The sequence below is a fragment of the Leuciscus leuciscus genome (genome assembly GCF_965113295.1).
Source record: "Leuciscus leuciscus genome assembly, chromosome: 5".
NCBI lineage: Eukaryota > Metazoa > Chordata > Actinopteri > Cypriniformes > Leuciscidae > Leuciscus > Leuciscus leuciscus.
In genome coordinates, this window is record NC_138729.1 from 18,710,224 (window position 1) to 18,732,265 (window position 22,042).

Below are 22,042 nucleotides of genomic sequence, written 5' to 3' on the forward strand. Positions count from 1 at the left end.
CTCTCAGATCGGTCCCGAATCGCTTTTAAGCTAAGACTCCTACGTCAAAGTTTTTAAGCTAAATTAAGAGTTTTCTTAGAGGATTCTTAGAATCTTTATGAATACGGGCCCTGGACTTTACCTAGTAAGATTGTCAGAAGGGGAGAATTGGGCACAAAATCATCCTGAATTATCTTGTAGTGTGTGGGTGCCTTTATTCATTTCACTTTTAGTGTGAAAGGGCCTTCACATTTGGCAAAAATATAACTTTTGTTTTTAAAAAAACAAACTAGGAAGCCCAGCCAAGGTGAGAGGAAGTAACCCAAAAGTAATATAACACATTACTCTCCATAAAAAAGTAACTTCTTATGTTATATGGTAATGCAACTTTTAAAAGTAACTTTTTGAAAATCAGTGGAGTTTGAAATGTACATCTTTGCATTGACTTTGTATGTAATCTACTCACGCAAATAATTAAATTCGCGTTTGGTGTGAACACGCCATTAGACGTGGACTAAACAAGGGGGCGTGGTAACTGGAAACAAGGAGGCGGAACACGAGGAGCACATGGCAAACACAATCCAAGACAGAGCCATGTGCTCAAACACACGACAAACATGAAACAAAAGACAACACAGACAAGGCTGCCAGGGCAGAACCCTGACAAAGATCTTGTGGAAATATATTTGTAGGTGATTTGTCTTTCAAGGGAGTTATTCATTGACACTGTAACCTTTAGCAGCATTATATGGCAATATAGTTTGTAAATACCTGAAACAATATGAACACTTATTTATAGCCACTATATGTACACATTAAAGATTGATACATCTTACTGTACTCTAATTGTGGGTACCAACTCAATACAGTAATTTTTTCCAGATAAATATTACATTTTTATATTTGCTTCAGATTCAACAATGACAATATAAAAGCCAGTAACATTCATTCTGTAGTAATGTCCAACGCTATCTCACGACCAATTCGTACAAATTCGTACGAATGATAAAAAGTTGGCTAATTCGTACTAATTCGTACGACCTCACTCGTACGAATTTGTACGATTTGTCTAAACCCACGTGATGGGTAGGTTTAGGGGCGGGGTCAGGGGTAGGTCATTCGTATGAATTCATACGAATTGGCAAATTCGTTAAATATGTACGATTTTGCAAAAATCTTACTAATTCGTACGAGTCAGGTCGTATGAATTTGTACGAATAAGCCACCTCGTAGAATTTGTACGTTTTCCTGTGAGATTGGGTTGTAATGTCTTATAATGTAATGTAGACTTTAGACATGACTGTAATTATTGTATTTGATTTTTGTTTATTTTTGTTTATCTAAGGGACAGCATCACAGATGCTTTCTATAACATTTATTTACCTTTTGAACATATTTAGTTAAAGAATTGTGAACAGAATGTTTGTTGGGTTTTCATACTTCTATTCATGTGGAGTTTAAGAAGCTGTGGAAGGATATTTTGTTAGATGACAGTATCTGTAGAAGCTTTGGATAAAAGCATGGGCTAATCCATGAATGTGTTTGCTGACAGATAAGAGTGATTGTATGTGGAGGGCCATGTGTTCAGCCTCATTTGAAGGCCCTTGAGGAACAGCCTTGACAGGCTAAGAGATTGTTGTGGCCTTAGATGGACAGCCAGTTGTTGTTTTTAACATGAGAGACAGGTGAGCAGGGCTTGAGCTGTGGGCTTTAGTGCTGTCACTTAAAGTGGAACTTCTTTCTATAGCCTAATAAAAAGAGTATCAGATGTTTGAGATCTATTCAGCCACACATGAAATAGAGAATCAGGAACTATTACGATCAAGAAGCCAGAGGTGACTGTGTTATTAACATAGGTTCAGTGACAAACAATAAAGTATCGTCCGCATAAAGTGAAATTTTATGATATTGTGTGCCTGTGGTCACTCCCTTTATCATAGGATTATTTCTAATCAACTCAGCAAACGGTTCGAGAGCAATAACAAATAATAATGGAGAAAGAGGGCAACCTTGTCTGGTACCTCTTCCTAAATACATTAGGGGAGATTCCACATTATTAGTACAAACAGTTGCATTTGGAGTATCATATATTGCTTGAATCCACTGAATGAAGTTATAACCTAATTTGAATTGATCTAATACTAAAAACAAAAAATCCCATTCTAAGCGATCAAACGCCTTCTCGGCATCGAGGGATATTAATAATGAGGGTGTTTTTTCCTGATTCAAATAATGAATAATATTAAACAGCCGTCTAGTATTGTCAGATGAATGGCGGCCTTTAATGAACCCAGTTTGGTCTAACTTTATTAACTTAGGAAGGATTGCTTCTAATCTCTTAGCTAAAAGTTGTGTGATAATTTTATAATCACAGTTAAGCAAACTTATAGGCCTATATGAGGCACAACTCTGAGGGTCTTTACCTTCTTTCAAAATAACAGAGATTCTAGCTGTTTTCATAGATGCAGGAAGAGTATTATGACTAGCGAAGTCGTTAACCATTAACATAAAAACCTATTTAAATTGTGGCCAAAAGGTTTTATAGAATTCGCCAGAAAACCCATCTGGGCCTGGTGATTTATTTGCTGACAGTGAATTAATTGTAGAAAGCAGAAGTTTTTATGAATAGTTTGTTGATCTGAGACTGTAACCTGAGGTAAATCCAAACGATCTAAAAAGGCTATTGCCTCAGGAATTGAAATATTTTCAGATTTGTATAACCTACTATAAAAAATCAAAGAAATGTTTATTAATTTCTAATGAATCATATGTTACATCATTTTCAGATTTAATGGCCATAATAGTTCTCTTAGCTTGTTCCTTCTTTAAATAATGTGCCAATAGTTTACCCGGTCTGTTACCAAATTCATGTATTTTTTGTTTCAAATACATACTTTTGTTTGATATAGTTTGAATGGTCTAAATTAAAATTTGCCCTAGCTAGAACTAATTTATTCCAGTTTTCTTCAGATTGATCTTGCTTATGTAACGCTTCTCTAAGTAACAGTTCTTCCTTTAGACCATTAGTAATTGATTTTCTTTATTTATTTTTATAAGAGGAGTATGATATAATATGTCCTCTCAAAGTATGCAACATTTTTGCAGATTTAGGGTTATAACCTACAGAGTGAGAAGAAGATCTGTCTAATTTTGAAAGAGTTAAGTTGTAATCTCCTCCCATCAAGCCAAATGCTGTACATTGCGTATTCAGAAGAGAAACCATATCAGAAATGAATATAGGTGTGTCTATATTAGGAGCATATATGTTAAGTATAGTTATATCTGCTTGCCCCAAATTGTCCCATTCACCAAAATATATCTTCCCTCTGTGTCTGAGATCTGATCAATTCATTCAAAAGATATATATTTATGAAATAAAATTGCAACTCCTCTACTGTTTGATTTAAAAGATGAAAAGAAAATCTGTCCAACCCAGTCTTTCTTCAATGTAAGATGTTCTTCAGGTAAAAGGTGAGTTTCTTGTAATAAGGCTATTCCCACTTTCTCTCTCTTGAGAGCTGTGAGTATTCTTTTCCTTTTAATAGGGTGTCCTATACCCTTAACATTCCATGTAATTAATTTGAATGATTTATCCATAATAGTCTTTTTAAAGAAAAAATTAAGAAAATACTCTTGCAACCCTTCAGACTTACATGGCATGTAGAATCGATCAAATAAAAACAACAACAAGAGAACAGAGAAAAAAAAGAAAAAAAAAACATTTAACACACACAAAACCCACCCACTCACATACATATAAACTAACAACAAAAAGAGTTCCATCTGCACCACCCAATTGTCGGGTGATATCTATTGGTGACTGTTGTTTTGTCTAAGAATTAGGGTCAATGTAACCAAATATATAGGATACATATCCTGATGCAGCAAGTAGAGTGTCCCCCTCCCCCATTCATAATAGTTTCTATAATAACCAAACAGTTGTTTTCTGGCATATATCTTAAGCTTGTTCAGCCTCAAAAAACAAACATGGCATTCCCAATGCAACAAATTGCTTGAACCTTTAAATAAACACCTTTTATTTATTAATAATAATAATAATAATAAATAAACAAAACAAAAAATATAAACAAAAATAATGTTCAAGAACTTAGGCAAGGCAAAGCAAGGCAAGTTTATTTATATAGCACATTTCATACACAATGGCAATTCAAAGTGCTTTACATAGAAGAAATTAAAATAATAAAAAGAAATAAGAATAATTAAAACAGTTTAGAAAAATTAAATAAAATACAGTACTTTTAAAAATAAAAAATACAATTATTATAGATCTTTCCTTCAAAGGATTCCCTTAAGACTTAAATCTTTCCTTCTTTTAACCTTCAATCTTCTTACGACTTCCATCTATCAACTTTCCTTTAACTTTCTTTTCTCCCTCATTTACTCACACGTTCTTTTCACTTTCTTTAGCACTGCGTTCACATTCTTTCTCAGACGAAAACTTTAATATCGTCATTTAAATACTGTTCTACTTTCAAGCCCACATTAATACACGTCACTTTCACATTATCACTTTCTTTTACCTTCTGAGTGGGCATTTACAGTTACGGGCTAAATGCCCTGCTGACATAGGAGAAATTAAAATAATTAAAAGAAATAAGGATAATTAAAACAGTTTAGAAAAATAAAATAAAATACAGTACAGTACAAACAGTCGGACGAACAGCGGCACAGTGCTCATTCAGTAAATGCACAGCTAAACAGAAGTGTTTTGAGTCTGGATTTGAATGTGACCACTGTAGGAGCACATCTGATCTCTTCTGGAAGCTGGTTCCAGCTGCGGCTGGCATAATAGCTAAAAGCAGACTCACCATGTTTAGAGTGAACCCTTGGTATTTCTAGCTGATATGATCCTAATGATCTGAGTGATCTGTTGGGTTTATATTCAGTGAGCATATCTGCAATGTATTGAGGTCCTAGGCCATTGAATGATTTATATACCAGTAATAGTACTTTAAAATCAATCCTAAATTTAACTGGGAGCCAGTGTAAAGACCTGAGGACTGGTGTGATATGTTCATATTTTCTGGTTCTGCTCAGAATCCTAGCGGCAGCGTTCTGTATGAGCTGCAACTGTCTTATGGTCTTTTTGGGAAGGCCAGTGAGGAGTCCATTACAATAATCCACCCTGCTGGTGATGAAAGTATGAACAAGTTTCTCTAAGTCTTGTCTGGAAACAAAGCATCTAATTCTTGCAATATTTTTCAGATGATAGTATGCTGATTTAGTTATTGCTTTGACATGACTACTGAAACTAAGGTCTGACTCTAGTGTCACACCAAGATTCCTGACTTGATGTTTAGTTGTTTGACCCCTAGAGTGAAGGTATGCGTTCACCTTGAGAACTTCATCTTTGTTTCCAAACGCAATAACTTCAGTTTTGTCTTTGTTTAATTGAAGAAAGTTTTGACACATCCAACTGTTGACTTCGTCAATGCATCGGCACAAGGAGTCAATGGGGCTGTAATCGTTAGGCGATAGGGCTAAGTACAGCTGTGTGTCGTCTGCATAGCTGTGGTAAGCAATTTGGTTATTTCTCATTATTTGGCTCATTGGGAGCATATATACAGGTTGAACAGGAGTGGCGCAAGAATTGAGCCTTGAGGGACTCCGCATGTCATGGATGTCCACTCAGACTTATGGTCTCCTATACTAACATAATAACCTCTCCCATCTAAGTATGACCTGAACCATTTTAGGACTATCCCAGATAGCCCCACCCAGTTTTCCAGCCTGTCAAGAAGTATGTTATGATCGACAGTGTCAAATGCAGCACTGAGGTCGAGTAGTACCAGCACTGATAATTTTCCTGAATCAGTATTTAAGCGAATATCGTTTATTATCTTTATGAGCGCTGTCTCTGTGCTGTGATGCGGTCGGAAACCAGATTGAAAATTGTCAAAGTATCCATTTGAGCTTAAGAATTTGTTCAGCTGATTGAAGATAACTTTTTCAATGATCTTGCCTATGAAAGGAAGATTTGAGATCGGTCTATAGTTGCTTAATATGGTCTTATCCAGATTGCTCTTTTTCATGAGGGGCTTAACAACTGCAGTTTTCAGGGAGTTTGGAAAACTCCCAGAGAGAAGTGAGGCATTTACCACTTCTAGAAGATCTGCTTCTAAACTGTTTAGCACACTTTTGAAAAAAGATGTGGGAAGTGTGTCAAGAGCGCATGTTGATGTTTTAAGGTGTTGTACGGTTTCTTCCAAAATTTTGCCATCAATTTCTTTGAAGTCAGACATAGTAACTACTTTCTCAGGTGGTCTGATCTGTCTGACCTCAGTGCAACTCAAGGATGTGCTGATCACCTTTCTGATATTATTGATTTTCTCAGAGAAGAAAGAAGCAAACTCACTGCACTTGCTGTTTGAGAGCATTTCACTGGGAATCTGGCTTGGGGGGTTTGTCAGTCTCTCTACAGTAGCAAAAAGAGTGCGTGTGTTGTTTAAATTGCTGTTTATAATATTTGAGAAGTAAGTCTGTCTAGCTTTGCCTAGTTCCATATTGAAAGCATGCAGGCTGTCTTTGTAGATGTTATAATGGACTACTAGTTTTGTCTTCCGCCACATGCGCTCTGCTTTTCTGCATTGTCTTTTCATATGTTGCACTGCTGTTGAGTTTCTCCAAGGTGCTTTTTGTCTGCCACTCTTCTTCCTGACTTTAACAGGAGCAATATCATCAATTATATTTTTAACTTTTGAGTTAAAAGAATCAAGGAGAAAATCAACAGAGTCAGCAGATATGCTTGGTGTTAAAGATATAGCCTTCATAAATAGTACACTAGTGTTCTCATTTAAGCATCTCTTCTTGACAGACACATCTAGCTTCAATGGCAGGAGAGATCAATATATCAAAGAAAATACAGAAATGATCAGACAGTGCTACATCCTTAATAACAATCGATGAAATGTTTAGACCCTTACTGATAAGTAAATCTAGAGTGTGTCCATGATTGTGTGTGGGTCCATGTACATGCTGAGTCAGATCAAAAGTTTTTAAAACAGTTTTGATTTCTTTTGCCATATTGTTTTCTGCATTATCTATGTGAATGTTAAAATCTCCAGCAATGGCAAAACAGTCAAACTCTGAGGTAATTGTTGATAACAGTTCTGTAAAGTCCTCAGCAAAGGCTGGAGAATATTTTGGAGGCCTGTAAATAATGATGAGTAAAATGCGAGGAGCACCTTTTAACACAGTACCCAGATATTCGAAAGACGGGTAATTCCCAAATGATATTTGCTTACATTGATAGATATCTTTAAAAAGAGCAGCTAGACCACCTCTCTTAACAGCTCTGCAGACACTCATAAAAGTAAAGTTAGGAGGGGCTGTTTCATTGAGGATTGTTGCACTGCAGCTGTCTTCTAGCCAGGTTTCATTTAGAAACATAAAGTCCAGGTTGTTTGTGGTAATTAAGTCGTTGACTAGAAGTGATTTATTTTTAAGTGAGCGAATGTTCAAAAGTGCTAACTTAACAGTCTTACTTTTTGTCCCCACAGCAATCTTAGTTTGACATGTAATAGGCACCAGATTAGTTGGGTTTGCTGTACGGCTATTGAAGGCCTTAGACTTTCTATCTTGTAATAGAACAGCAATAGAGAAAGATACAGGCACACTGGGTTCCCGCTTGTTCTGTAAACATTTGAGAAGGTTACTGTTATCATAACAGGAACCCAAAACACATCACTGAGAGCTGGTATCAGTTGTTTTTGGTTCACCTCGAGCAGATGGAGGAGGGTGTGGGCCCTGGCGTTTTGGCCGAAGAGGCCGAAGAGCTCTCACAGGAGGGGGCGGGCGAGCTCGGCGCGCAGTCTTCGGTGTTTGAGGTGCCTGACGTTTTTTGGTTGGTATCTGGGGGCTTGCAGCAAAAGAGTGGGATAGTCTGGTTCCAGCATGCACCAGTTCTTCCATTTTCTGTGAGAAGCACAAAAGTGGAGTTGCTGGCGAGAGTGAGAAAGTATCTGGTGAAAGGGGCTGTTGCTCAGGTGTTATCGGAGGCTGGGATATGCTGTCCTGGCTTCCCTGGCTGTTTTCCAGGAAGTCGTCCTTGGGTGCTGAATCTTGGAGCAGTTCTGATGTGTCTGTCTGTGGTGAGCTCAGTGGGCAGGGCTCAGCTGAGATGGTGTCCATGAGCAGAGGTTGTTGTGGCTCAGTGGTGTTATCATTGTCCTTGTGTGATATGTCAACCGCATGTCCATTTTGCTGCTGAAGTGAAGTCCCGTGTTCATTCATACTGTTTCCAGGTGTGTGTGTGTCGTTCAGATTGACACACACTGCAGAAGGATGATTGAGATATTGTCCTTTAACACTCTTGAACCAAGTTTGTTTGGGTGATGGCCATCCCGATGAAATAGTTGTCTCTGACTCCAGAAAAGATTGAAGTTGTCAATGAAGTTTACTCCTTTTATATTGCAGGTTTTTTGCAGCCATGTATTAATCCCAAGCAGCCGTGAAAACCTGTTTGTTCCTCTTGCTGGGAGTGGTCCACTGATGAATGTTTGAACTTTCAGTCTTTTAAGTGTTTCAAAAAGTTCATTGAAATCCTTCTTAAGGAGTTCTGACTGCTCTTTATGAATATCATTCTTCCCCACATGAATTATGAGTCGATTTGCAGTCTTATGTTTCATCAGAATGTTTTGAAGTTCCCTGTTTATATCAGAAGTTGTAGCTTGTGGAAGGCAGCATGTAGTTGTATCCCTGCTGCTAATGTTTCTGATTATGGAGTCTCCCACTATCAGAGTCCTGGGCTCGGCTGTGCTCTGAGCTGAGTGCCGCTGTCTGCTCGACCTTGAGCGCCAGTTAGCATCAGTGTTAGCTACTGGCTGATACAGTCTGTGTTCGATCATATTCATCATGTTTGGGGATTCCTCATTTACATTCATTAGTACTTCAAATCTGTTCTCAAGATGTATAGGTGTTGGTAGGAGACCAGTGTTTGCAGTCCTTGTCAGAGCTGTATCTGGGGTAGAGGATGCTACTGCGGTAATATGTGAGGCCCGTGACAATCTGATGTCTCGAGTGCCTTTGGGTCTCGCTCCCTGTTTGTGCCATCGATTTGTAAGTCGATCGGCTTGTTTCTGTACCTGTCGAGGAGCACTAGTTTCATAGGACTCACCGGCTATATGCTGAGGGTGTCCATGACGAAGCTCTGTTGTGTGTTGCGTCTGGTTTGGTGGTCCCGTAAATAACTTTGTTTCAAGAACTGCAATCCTTTGTAAAAGTCTGTGGCAGTTAGTGCAGCAAGTAGATTCCAGAAGAGGCATTTTCTCTCTTATCCTTGTAGGCAGTTGTGTTTTCCTTTCCCCGGAATGTAAGCTGGTCGGGTAGAAGAATTCTGCGTTTTTGTGGTAATCCAAACTTTGTCGTTTGAGCACTGTGCTGATTTGCTGAAGTTAAAATTAGGTGATAAAAGGAGCTAAAATATAAAAATATAGAAGATAAAATATAAAAGCGATAGAGCAAAGCGCGGAGCAGTAAGCAAGAGCGTCCGAACGGTAGCTGAGCTGAGCTAACCGAAACAATGTCCAAGCCATTGTATTTTCTAATCATACCTCGAGTATGCAGTTCAATGTTCAAGGTGGATTCTCATAAGCAGCTTTATATAATCCCTTTTCTTCCAGTTGTTTTATTGCTGCAGCTGGAGTTGGGAAGATTGTTGTAGTCCCGTCATTGTTGAAAACTTTTAGTTTAGCAGGAGCCAGAATGTGCGTTCTGATGTCCTGGGCCTTTAACTGTACTCTGATAGGCTTGTACAGAGATCTTTGTTGTCTCACCTTGAAGGAAAAGTCGTGATCAAAATAAATCCGTGTGTCCTGTAGCGTTACTTCCTTCACCGGAACTCCCCAGGAAGTGAGGGAGAGGAATTCTGACGTCGCTCTTCATCTCTTATTCTGTGACCTGAAACAAACAAACAAAAAAGGTTACAGTCATAGATTACAATTAGAAGAAAACATTTTTAAAATCTTTAAAATGAAGTGAATATAATCTTCAAAATCATTTGCAGCTGATCTTAGGCTCATTACCTTAAACCAGTCATGTCGAAGGATTTTCCTCAGATAAATCCGTTGTCTTGGGCTTTCCTTCAGGAGGGATCGCATCAGGAGGCAGCATTCTGTGCAGAACGATAGAAGCGAGTCAGATTATTACCTTAAACTTTAATTAAGCTGTAAGATTCGACTATTCTATAAAGTACGGTCAGAAAATCAGAAAAAATGCTTGTATTATCCAATATCTATCTTCTACACAGCCACTTGGCTCAGGTGTTACTTTTTCGTACTTTCTTTGTTTTGTATGATTTAAATTACAGTCGGTCTTCTTTGTTGTGATGAACGCCATCTTACCGTTTGACAAGCCAGGATCAGACCAGATGTCATCTTCAATCGTTTGCTTGTCTCTTGGTCCTGGAAAGCGTCCACACACCAGCAGGAATAAGAGCACTCCCAGAGACCACACGGTAGCTGGTTTCCCGTGGTACTTGCCCTCTGTATAGTGCTCAGGTGGGCGGTAGGATAGAGTGCCTGCAGAAAAAAGATTTGTCTGATGAGTAAGAACCATAGCATGAAATACCATAGCATATGGTAAAAACATCTGGTGTTTTTCATTTAAAAAAACGCTGCCTCAAATGTGAGATATGGTTTAATATGATACCAATTGAACTAGTCACTAGAACTTAAGTCCCAAACTACAGGTTTGATTTATAATTCATACCAGAGAATCTTTCATAGCCAGCTTCCTGCAGGACATCCCCGCACCCGAAGTCGATCAGCTTGACCTCAAGCGTTTCTGTGTTGATCAGCAGGTTCTCCAGCTTAACGTCGCGGTGAAACACTCCACGCCGACAGGACATATGAGCCGCCGTTGTTGCCTGCGCCATGATACGCCGCGCTGTGTCCTCATCTAGGATGCCTTCGTGATGCCTTCGGGAAAAATGCCACAGATCCTCACAGGGTGAGGGACGCTCCAAGACCATGATGTATTGGTCAGGCTGGTCCTGCCAGTCCAGCAACTCAATGATCTCTGACACTTTGGGGCCCCTATTAGCCAGGATTAATAGGCCGACCTCTAATGGGAAGGGTGTGGGATGTCCAGGCTGGAAGAAAGATCATTATTATATGAAGGTGTTGTCATTATGTTTACATATTTTAATTTGAAAACAACATAGCGAGTGTAGGCTACTTACAATGTTGATGTATTTCAGGTTCTGCGGCTTTCTGACAATTTTCACTGCCACCTGATCAACCAAAAAAACAAAAAACATTGTTACATTTCTAACATGTCAAATGCAGTAAATACTGTAGTGGAAAAATATACACAAAAAGACTTGAAATGGATGTAGTGAGACAAAATAATGTGCTGGCTAAATATTGTAAGAAAATGACGATACCTCAAGGCCATCCTCCAAGCGTTTCCCTTGATAGACAGAGCCGTATGATCCCTCACCAATCATTCTGCCCATCTCATACCGGCTCAGGATGTTGTCTGCAAAAAGATGATTCAATTTAGTTGCATGGACAGCAGTGAGTTTAATGTTTGAGGTCATGGCCGTAAACTCACCCTCGGTTGTCTCGTCCACTCTGTTGTTCTGACCTGGTGCTGGACTGACTGGACTGTGATGGACTGGAGCTGGAGGGGTTTAGAGCAAGGGATATCATGTTTAAATGCAATCAAAAAATATTAAACACTGCATAGTCATATTATGGTGATTCTTCAGTTACTACATGCATTCTTAAAAAAAAAAAAAGAGTTCTGTTTAAATATTTAAGACATGTCCTGGAAAATATCATAACTTTGATCAAACTTTGGGATTTTGATATAGGTGTGAATTTGTAACATAATTATGGTCATTAATGGCACTTCATCCAATGGGAACAGAAAAATTCCCTTAATTAATTAAGTTCCCATGAATGACACGTTTCCATTAATGGATACTCATATCTAGCTGAAAATGATGTAGACTTTATGATGTACAGAGCGCACTAATAAACAGAGCATTTACACATTGTCAACTGGTCATTGGATTTACCCTCAGCGTGTCTCTCACTACCGGTTGCAGTGGTCTGATCCTCCACTATCTGACCCTGACCTAAGCCACTCCAGTGAAGAGAGAGATGCTCTCCAGAACTCCAGAGAAGAGAGGTCAGATCTACAGACCTATTCTGGCTCACCTGACTAGCACTTTCCTCACTGCTAATAGGCTGATGATATACATAGAGCACATAGAAGAGATTTGACCCTGATTTCTTTCCATATCACAATAAACATTTAAAACAAATGCACAAAAAGGTGTCAAAATCATCCAAATATGAATATATATTCAAATTCATTTGTAGCTTATTAGGGCCAATACCTCAAACCAATTCCGGAAATGTGCTGGACTGCGGTGGCCTGGAGCTGGAGGGGTTTGAACCTGCTGATCTGCAGGAGGAAGAACTTCAAAAATTATATTTTGATATAATATGGTGTGGTCAAATATGGTAATAAATGACACTCCAGTGATATTCTCCAATGGTCATTTGTTTTTCCCTCAGACTTACCCATCCTCGTCCTCTTTCTCATTGGCATCTCATCTTCAGCGCTCTGATGGGAGTCGTGCACCTGCTCAAGCTGTCTCTTCAGTGCCGGACCTCTGCGAGAGGGTTGAGAGGAAGTGGACGGACGTCCATCATCTGGGCTCTGCTCCCTGTCAGCCGGACCTGTGGGCACAGAAACATGTGGGCCTGGCATCCTTCAAAGTGCAATAAAAAACAATACAAATACAATACAAAATACAATACAATGCTCCTCAGAAATACCCCTCCCCCCAAAATTAATTAATTAATTAAATAAAACTCCAAACTCCCTCTAAAACAAGAAAAGAACAATCAAATGAAAGAGTCCTCAGAAATAATATGAAGTTTTAAAAAATACAACGATGTAACGTTGGCGGATATGTAATCCGATCTCCTTCTTCTAGAATAAAAGTCTCCTCTCTGAAATCCTCCGAACAGCTTCAAAATCTCAAGATCAGCGCAGAAAGTAGTCAGCAAAAGTCTCCTCTCTGAAATCCTCCGAACAGCTTCACAATCTCAAGATCAGCGCAGAAAATAGTCAGCAAAAGTCTCTGAATTCGCCTCGTCTAGTCTCAACCAGCAGAAAGCGATCAAAGTGTTGACATGTGCAGACAGAATTCATAAGACGCGTCCCCGTCGCCATAGCAACTTAAATTCGAATCACTCATATGCACGCACGCGGACCCGAAGTCGCGTGCGTGAGCAGAGCGCTTGAGCGCACATCGATTCTGCAAACAAACCGAATCTGTTCATGCAGGACTGAATGTAATTATTAAATAACCATTTAACAAGTGATATTATGATGTATAATTACTGCTTTGCTACAAAATGGAAGTTTCAAATTCAACCGTTAAAGCATGAAATAAGGTACCACGAATCAGTGAATTTGAGTTTGATGTGGCTATATTATCAGTAATAAAATAATCATTAAAAAATGTAATCGTTAAAAAAAAGACATTTATGTCAATTCGATTCAGAGATGAGTACTAATGTTGTCCATCAGAGGGAGCCACAGGATAGCAAATCCTTTAAGATCACAGTTAATAATAAAGTTATAATGCTAACTTTGTTTTAAATGGTTGATATAAAAACTTTTAGATTGTTAGATTTATTCAGATATACAGAAAAAGAAATGTACATATAATGAATATGTAATATAGTGTCTAATGTAATTGTCTAATGAGTTTATTGAATGACTTTTATGAGGTAAATGTAACATTGCTCTCAAGCTTTCTTAGTTTGAGTGATTACACGAGACATGATTCGTTTATTCAGGATAGTTTATTTAGAAATTAGTAAAAAGGAGGGAAAAAAAGGTATTCAGTCAATAACCGTTCGAACTGAGGAACTACAATGAGGTCGAAGGAGCTACAACACGTGACATAAAAAACAAAAACAATATGGTATATGTTTAAATTTGATAATGATATTGACACAATTTGAAACTTTATAACAAAGCACAAAACGCAGGAAAACACAGCTATACAACATACTTCAAAACAAATGAATAATTAGTCATTTCTGAGCATCTTTATTCACCCTTTTCTCATGTTTCCTCAATAGAATTGACAACATGCCCCACCTGCACAACTGGGATTTAAACCCTGCTAGTGTCTTCTGCTAGTTAGCGAGGCATTAAATAACTATATCAACCGTTAAATAAGATATTGGAGATTAAAATAATATCATATTTGTCTAATTTTAAATAAACACAAAAAATAGAGATTACAAAATTAACTTAAGAAAGAAATTTACTTTTGCTATGGTTTAATAAATGTCTATAGATATTTTCAAAAACAACTTGGCGCACCTTTGGCGCAATTTTGTCTCTATAAAGTGTTGATATGGCAACTAGTGTAGATTAAATCACAAGCCTCGTAAGTGGAAATAAAGTATCAAGGCAAGACATTATATATGAGATTCTTGCAAATTTGCTAAGAATAAGTAGTGTAAGCTTAATAGTGTTTGTGTGGGTTCCTGCTCACGTGGGATTGGAGGCCAATGGTGGTAGATAGACTAGCAAAGCAAGCAGTAAAACATATGAGATAAATGTGCAAGTGACGTTGAGCAAAAATGAAGTTAAAAGTAAAATAAAAGAATTCATAAACAATAAATGGCAAGTTGTATAGTATTCAGAAGCAAGTAGGAAACGGAATAAGTGTTTTTGGGAATAGGAAAGAGGATACGATTGTTTCTCGTATTAGAATAGGGCACATGCACACGATTAAATCATTCCTTGTTTAAGATAGGAAAACATGGTACGGGAAAATGTAATTATTGTGATCAGGCAGAAAGAATAGAACATGTTTTAATAAAATGTTTAAAATATGGAAAAGAAAGGTTAGTACTTAGGAGGATAGTAAGAAAATTGGGTGTGGTAGTATCAGAGAATGTCTAATAGGCCTTTATCACAGTGCGCGTGACGTCACTTCCAACGGCGAGTAGTAGCGTAAATCGAGTTCCGGTCGAGTCTGTAGCAATGGCGGCGGCACGAAGGTTTTCAATATCACTGCGGGATCTTCCCCAAATCACCAACGTTTACATGATTGTGGAAAATCATTCACAAACGAAAGTATCCAAATTTGAGAAGGGATATAAATTCTTCTATGAAAACTACATCTTCAATTATGAAGGTAAGTTTCATTTTAACGTTTGTTTATTCTCTCGAAATGGCTAACATGCTAACTGTTACCTAGCTGGCTAAACCATGATTGTCTTACAAATACGCAAACCGATACAATTTTCAAGTAAAAAACGATTTTTATTTTGCTGTGATATGGTAGTGTGATTATAATGCTGTTTTTGTGCAATACAGTATCTGATGTTGTAGATAGTGAGGTGATTATCAGGGCACAGTGTTACCGGTCCATGAAGAAAAACGAAGAGCCACACTCTCTTCAGGTTACCTGTTCAGGTTTCAGAACTTTAGTTAGCAGCTAGGTCCAGTTCGAGGACACAAATTTGATTGTGTTTATAGTTGCTACGGTTGTAGCTTGTTAAACTGCGGTTGCAGTTTGTTTGAAAAGTGTTCAAATGAAAATTGTTAGACTGCTGTTGCAGTCAATTTATGTTAATGTTTCATTTGTATTTTAATTGTAAACCGTATATAATGTTTTATTTATTTAGATTTCATTTAAAGTCGACGAGAATCCTCCTGTCATCAGTACTTTTTGCTGTTCCTGTGTGGCTGGGAAAGAGCTATGCAACCATTTGGTTGGCTTGCTGTTTCAGAGTGCACACTACAGCATGATGAAACTAAAGACGGTACCACCCACTATACCCAGCACAAGCACTCTACAGACTTGGCACAGGCCCAGGACTCGGGTATAGTAACAGCTATTAACTATTTTATGCATGAATTATGACAACCTCAGACAGTATTTTTGTCCTATGTGTTTTCATTGAAAAAACAAGTTTTGACTTTCTAGCTGTCCACTGCTGCAAACTCTAAACATAAAAGGATTTATTTAGAAAAATTAAGCTTTTCAAAGTTTATAAACATGCTTTCAATAATAACATAATTTTAATTTTTTAACAGGGAATCCATCCTGAAGCAGTGGATCGATTACTTGTGAGGAAGCCAAAAACCTCTAGCAGAAGTGGTATTCAGTCCACTCTTTACAGGGCCTACACAGGTGATTACATTTACATTATTTTATGTCGAGCAAAAATATGTAAAAATTAAAGGACTTTTAAAAGTACTATTTCTATTCTCTTTTTTTTTTTTTTTGCTTTTAGGTCCCCTTCCCAATAATTTGCTGCTCTCTTCTGTGGAGTCTTTAAGAAGTGTCAGGCCTCAGCCACTGATCTGCAAGGTTCTGCATGGCTTGTCGGAGATGAATCTGGTGGAGTCCAAGTTTGGCCTGGTACCCAAAGGTTATTTGCTGTCCTATCAGTGCCCTGCTGAGTCATCAAGGGATGCTGTCAGACATGCAGAAGCCCCTGCTTTTCCTACGCTTCCTCTGGATGGGTATACATTTGAAGGAAGATTTAAATTTGTCCCGAATTTCCATGAAATGTTGTTCTTCGAAAGCTTGGCAGTCACTCAAGAACTAAGCACAATAATTGAAAAAGACACACGGTCTGTGTGACAGTCACAGTCTGCTCTATGGAACCAAATGCGTACGCCACGCATTACATCCAGTAGATTCCGTGAGGTGTGTCATGTCAGAGGAGAGTCGACTAGCCAGGCATTAGCTGCCCGAATCATCAAAGGAGTTCGTCAGACTTCCGCAATGAAGCGTGGACTGGATCTTGAGCCTGAAGTGCTATTTCAGTATTCTGGTATGATGAATGTCAATGTTTTACAGTGTGGGTTTGTTTTACATCCTGATGCGCCACACCTTGGCACAAGCCCTGATGGCAGAGTCTACGACCCTACTGAGAACCCTCCCTTTGGACTTGCAGAGGTAAAATGTCCTGACGTTGATGACATTTCTCAGGTGACACACATAAAAGTTGTCAACGGTCAAGCTAAGTTAAAGGAAAGCCACAAATACTACTGGCAAGTTCAGGGACAGCTTGCAGTAACAGGACTGAGTTGGTGTGATTTTATAACAAATACCAAAACAGACATAACCATTCAGCGCATCTGGGGCCTGTACCATGAAGCCGGTTTAGGTGGCTAGCCAGCTATGTTTCAGTTTAGTTTCCACCAACCCTGGGTTTTAGGTACTATGAAAGTAGCTTGGCTTTAATCGGTGTTCGTTGCCATGGTATCTTGCGCTGCACGGCTAACCTGCTCCGGGGCAGGTTATGTTCTGGATTCAAGATCTCAGACTGAAGTTTGACCAATCAGCTCAGAGCAAAGAAACATATAGGTGACGTAACTTATTCCCAGTGTCTGTTACAATGACTTCACCTTTTCTTCCAAATCCTGTGACATCTCAGCGCAAATTGTTAGACGAGCACTTCGTAGAGAAAGAGTTTTAAGCCAGACAAAATCCCCTTGCCTTTCCTGATAGTTACTTGTATGAAAGATACAGATTTTCCGCGGAAGCAATGTCTTATCTTTGCGAACTTCTTGAGCCGCACATAAAGAATTTAACACGTCGAATTCATGCACTTACTGTAACGCAAATATTGCGTTGCGTTTTTTTTTTGTTGCAAGTGCTACATACTTGCACGCTGGGTGAAGCACAGAAGCTATAGGGGAAAACACGGTTTGTCGAACCATTCGTAAGGTGGTCCTCGCTCTGCAGGAGTACATGAATAGTTTAATTAATATGGCCATGTCCATAAAAGAGGGCTTTTATAAAATTGCCGGTAAGATATATTGATAGGGTGAAATCACATGAACACATAATTTTTTTTTTTTTCAAAAAGCAAATTGCACAAATGTACTATATAATACATGTTAAGAATTATTTTAAATCTTTATTATTATTCTGTTAATCTTATGATAGGATTCCCTAGCTTTCTTAGTAGTACAAATACGTTCTATATTTATGTAAAATTATGTATGTGTAGCCTATGTGTAATATAGCCTATAGCCTATTTTTATAATATATAAAAAATGTGCATGTATCATTTTTTATATATTATAAAAATAGGCTATAGGCTATATTATACATATAGGCTACACATACATACATAATTTTACATAAATATAGAACGTATTTGTTTAACTTACACATTAACAATCAGCAATCTTTCTCCAACAGTCTTCTCTTGCTTTGGCAGCAGAGACCGTATTGTTTCGAGCTTGAAATACATATTTAAATTCATCGTAATTCTGAATGATTATCTCTTGCTCCTCCGCGGGAAAATATATCGCTCACGCTCTACCCGCGATTGGTTGTTCAGTGTCGACGTCACTCTTTTATGTGCACGCGCGCGTGGAGTAATCATAGCTTAAGGATTAAAGCCTGAGTTGACAGAGAAAGTTGATGAGCTGCATCATGGTACCAATAAAGCCTGATTGCATCGGTTTGGTTTTGTCAACTCAAAACTAATCCTGTAACCTCGAGTTTGTTCAGCTACCTTCATGGTACAGGCCCCTGGAGAGATGAGAGTTTAATTGTCTTGATGAGGGACAAAGTAGACATTTTTTTTCTTTGATACATACATGAATGTGTATTTTAACTCTAGGAGTTGTTAAACTAATACTGGTGGTGATTGATTGTTTGTTTATTGTTAAAGGTAAAGGTCACCCAAAAATGCAATGTATGCAATAATTTACTTACCCTCGTGCCATCCTAGATGTACATGATGCACAATATACATGTATAAACATGATATATGAATATAGATCATATATATATATATATAGAGAGAGATTTTATATCTTATATATCTATCTATCTAATATATATATTTATATTTTAACTCTTAAGAGTGCTGATGTGCTTAAACTAGTGCTGATGTTGATTTATTGTTTACTGTTACGTGAATAGTTTACCCAAAAATGATATTTATGCCACAAATTATGGCATAAATGTCATTTTCGGGTAAACTACTCTTAAAGGTTCTTCAAATGTCTATTTTGGTTGAGCATCTGTTTGTTTTAAATGTTTAATAGTGCCTATTCATAACTAAGTTCACTGTAAATTGTTAATGAATAAATGAGAAATTGTAACAACTTTTTAATTGTCACAATGCAGTCAATACATTATGTATAAAAGTGGTGCAATAAAAAAAACAATTCAAATTTTTAAGCAACTTTTGCAACTTTCAAGCTCATTTACTAAAAACATATTGCAACATTAAACAGCAGTTTTCACAATTCAATATTTTTGTACAAATTTAACTATAAAACAGACATTTGATTGGTGGCAAATTAAATCATGTTTCTTTTCTTTATAAACGTTCTATACAACATCATCATTTACATCAAGTGGGCCTTGGTAATTAGCCATTAAACAGCAGTTTGCCCATATTTGGTTCACTGTGCCTGTCAGGGTAAGAGGAATGGTAGAGTCCCAGATGTGGTTTTCTTTGATTCGTCGAATGACTCTTTCCACCACAATCCTTAGACGGGCTATTGATTGTGTACGTTTCGTCTCCTCTTTTGTAAATTGGGCCGCTCTTTTGAATGGAGGGATAACAAGCTTGGCTCCCACATTCTCAAGCAGTCGCTCTATGGTAAAGCCTTTATCTGCCATACAACAGTCGCCAGGCTCGAGCAGTTCCAGAAGTCCAGACTGTTTTGTTATCTCCCTGTCTGAGATGGATCCAGTGAACAGCTGTGAAACAAAGGTTATGGCCCCACATGGAGCAACACCAAGCAAGCCTTTGAAGGTAGGGTAGTTTTTGTAATGTGAAAACATCTCCGACTGTAGTGTAAGTGCTGAGGGGTTTTCACATCTGATCTCAGTACAGTCCAAAATAACACGGACATCTGGGAAGTGCTCCTTAAATTTTGCTGGCATGGTTGCTCTGACTTGCTCTTTGGTCATCCAAATAGGCAAGGACCCCAAAACAAGGTACAGAAAATTTGCCCATGTTATGATAACTCGACTGACCGTTGTTGTACTCACATTGAAGATATCTGCCAAGACCTTCTCTCGTAGACCTGCAGACACGCGACAGCAATAAAGGAAAAACTCATCAATAAGCTGAAGCTTTCTGTTAGGGCTTGGTCCTGGAACCGTCTCTAGACCATGTCTCTGTGCCTTAGACCAGTACACAAGGTTCGATGCAGATGGTTCTATTGATGCCCAGAAAATCCTGAAAACCTTCTCTGAGGGAAAGCGTGTGTAAAACCGGAAGTCGTCATCCGAGAGACAAAATCGATTTATTTGAATGCGGGAGACAGACAAAGCTCTCACTTCTGCCTCCAACTCTCTAATTCTCTCTGCTGCAGCATCCAATACGCTGATTTCACGCAGCCGCCATTTTGAAATCGAAAGTGAGGCTTCGGTGGGAAGAACCCCGTAAGTAAAGATAAACAACAATGCCTTGGATTACCAACCTGAAGCTGCTGCCGCGATTTACACTATTGGATGTTAATATCCAATATAGGATATATAGTTCATTCCTGCTTCTTTTTTTACATTCTGAATTATATATTAAAAAAAAAATATTTATAAATGAATTTCACTGTATATAGTCTAAAGTATGAAAGAAATGTATGTACATTTTTAGAATTGACACAACATCATTAAACACAACAATACGCCATCGCATTCACGACTCACCTGTGATTAAAGGCGACACTTCCGGTTTTCTTCCCACCGGAGCCTCGCTTTCGATTTCAAAATAACGGCTGCGTGAAATCAGCGAATTGATCTGGACACGGAGGTGTTGAGTAGTCATGGTCTGTGAGTGGGACGGGTCCGTAATAGACAACAGGCTGTTCATCACTGACCTCAGATTCACTGCAATGTTGGCGCTTTGACGTTATCTTATCCAGTACATTGGGTCGTTTTTGGCGAACACTCCCCCAGTTGTTCCATTCAAACCTGGACGGTATAACTCCACGTTTCAAGCGTTTACGATCGGCTGTTGACGAGTAGTCCGATTCTGTGAAGTGTTGCCCGCATACGTACGTACTCCCTTTTAAAACAGAGGCAAAACTTTTGCCTTCATCCCGCCGAATAGAATGAATCCACATTTTCTTTGCTTTTTCATCAGTTGGAAAAGAATGAAAACTGAGATAAGGCTGTTTAGTAGAACTATTACAACATTTAGGAACGCAACAACAATTCCTCGTTGTGCTCGCCGCCATTGCTACAGACTCGACCGGAAGTCGGTTTACGCTACTACTCGCCGTTGGAAGTGACGTCACGCGCACTGAATTGGCACTCTCTGCTTACTTCCGGTTTCTGGACTGGCTGCAGTAACACGTCTCTGTCCATGCGGGGGCGCTCGCAGGCGAGTGCAGAATGAATGGAGGTCTATGGCGAAAAACCCTCAAAATCCACTTTTCTCAGGATATAATTTTTTGTCTAGTAATTTGAATGTTGTATTCGAAAGGAGATGCAAAGAAATTAGACATTGCTGGGTGTTAGATTTTTTAGAGTCACTTATTTGGTTTAAAAAGTCTTTTAAAATGTCAATGACGTCAGAATGCTGACGTCATTAGCAGAATGCTAGCGTGTTATGGGCAACAACAACTCAAACTGTAAGAAATCGAAAAGAAATAAGTACTCGTTCATTCAACTTTCGACCTATAACCCATGTTGAACTTGCAAAACCTACAATAAAATCTGAGATTTCTCAACGGCAATCGGGTGAAAGAGACACATTTAGCCGTCTAGCCCCATAGACTCTCATTCAGTCTGCACTCGCCCGCGATCACCTCCAGTGGAATTCTAATGGAACTGCAACCAAGGAAGTGCCAAGGCTCTCCGTAGACGGGCTCTGGTAGTATTCAGTATGGAAAGTCTATTGGGAAAGCAACCGCCGGGAGATTGCTCAAGATGGCGACAGGTCCACACGTACGTTAACGAGTCAGCCGATTTTTATAGGAATTACTGCACAAATTTTCTTTTGAACCTCTTTCATTGCCATCCAATGTGAGAGAATACTTCTGGAAGATAAATAGAACTGTC

General features: G+C 38.5%; 1 protein-coding gene and 1 long non-coding RNA gene across 2 annotated transcripts; one reads left to right on the forward strand and one right to left on the reverse strand.

Moving 5' to 3' along the window:
- Positions 1–10,032: 10,032 nt before the first annotated feature.
- On the reverse strand, positions 10,033–12,537 carry LOC309500156 (serine/threonine-protein kinase pim-2-like; the record flags this gene model as incomplete). The annotated part of the gene is made up of 9 exons (XM_082171720.1): positions 10,033–10,079; positions 10,341–10,517; positions 10,708–11,089; positions 11,180–11,230; positions 11,384–11,478; positions 11,554–11,622; positions 12,023–12,194; positions 12,347–12,414; positions 12,534–12,537. The coding sequence occupies 9 exons, from the start codon at positions 12,535–12,537 to the stop codon at positions 10,033–10,035; spliced, it is 1,065 nt and encodes a 354-aa protein (XP_082027846.1).
- Positions 12,538–14,962: 2,425 nt separating this feature from the next.
- On the forward strand, positions 14,963–16,155 carry LOC309498113. Its single transcript, XR_014205855.1, has 3 exons — positions 14,963–15,181; positions 15,675–15,872; positions 16,087–16,155. It is a non-coding gene; the product is annotated as an uncharacterized lncRNA (long non-coding RNA).
- Positions 16,156–22,042: the final 5,887 nt, after the last annotated feature.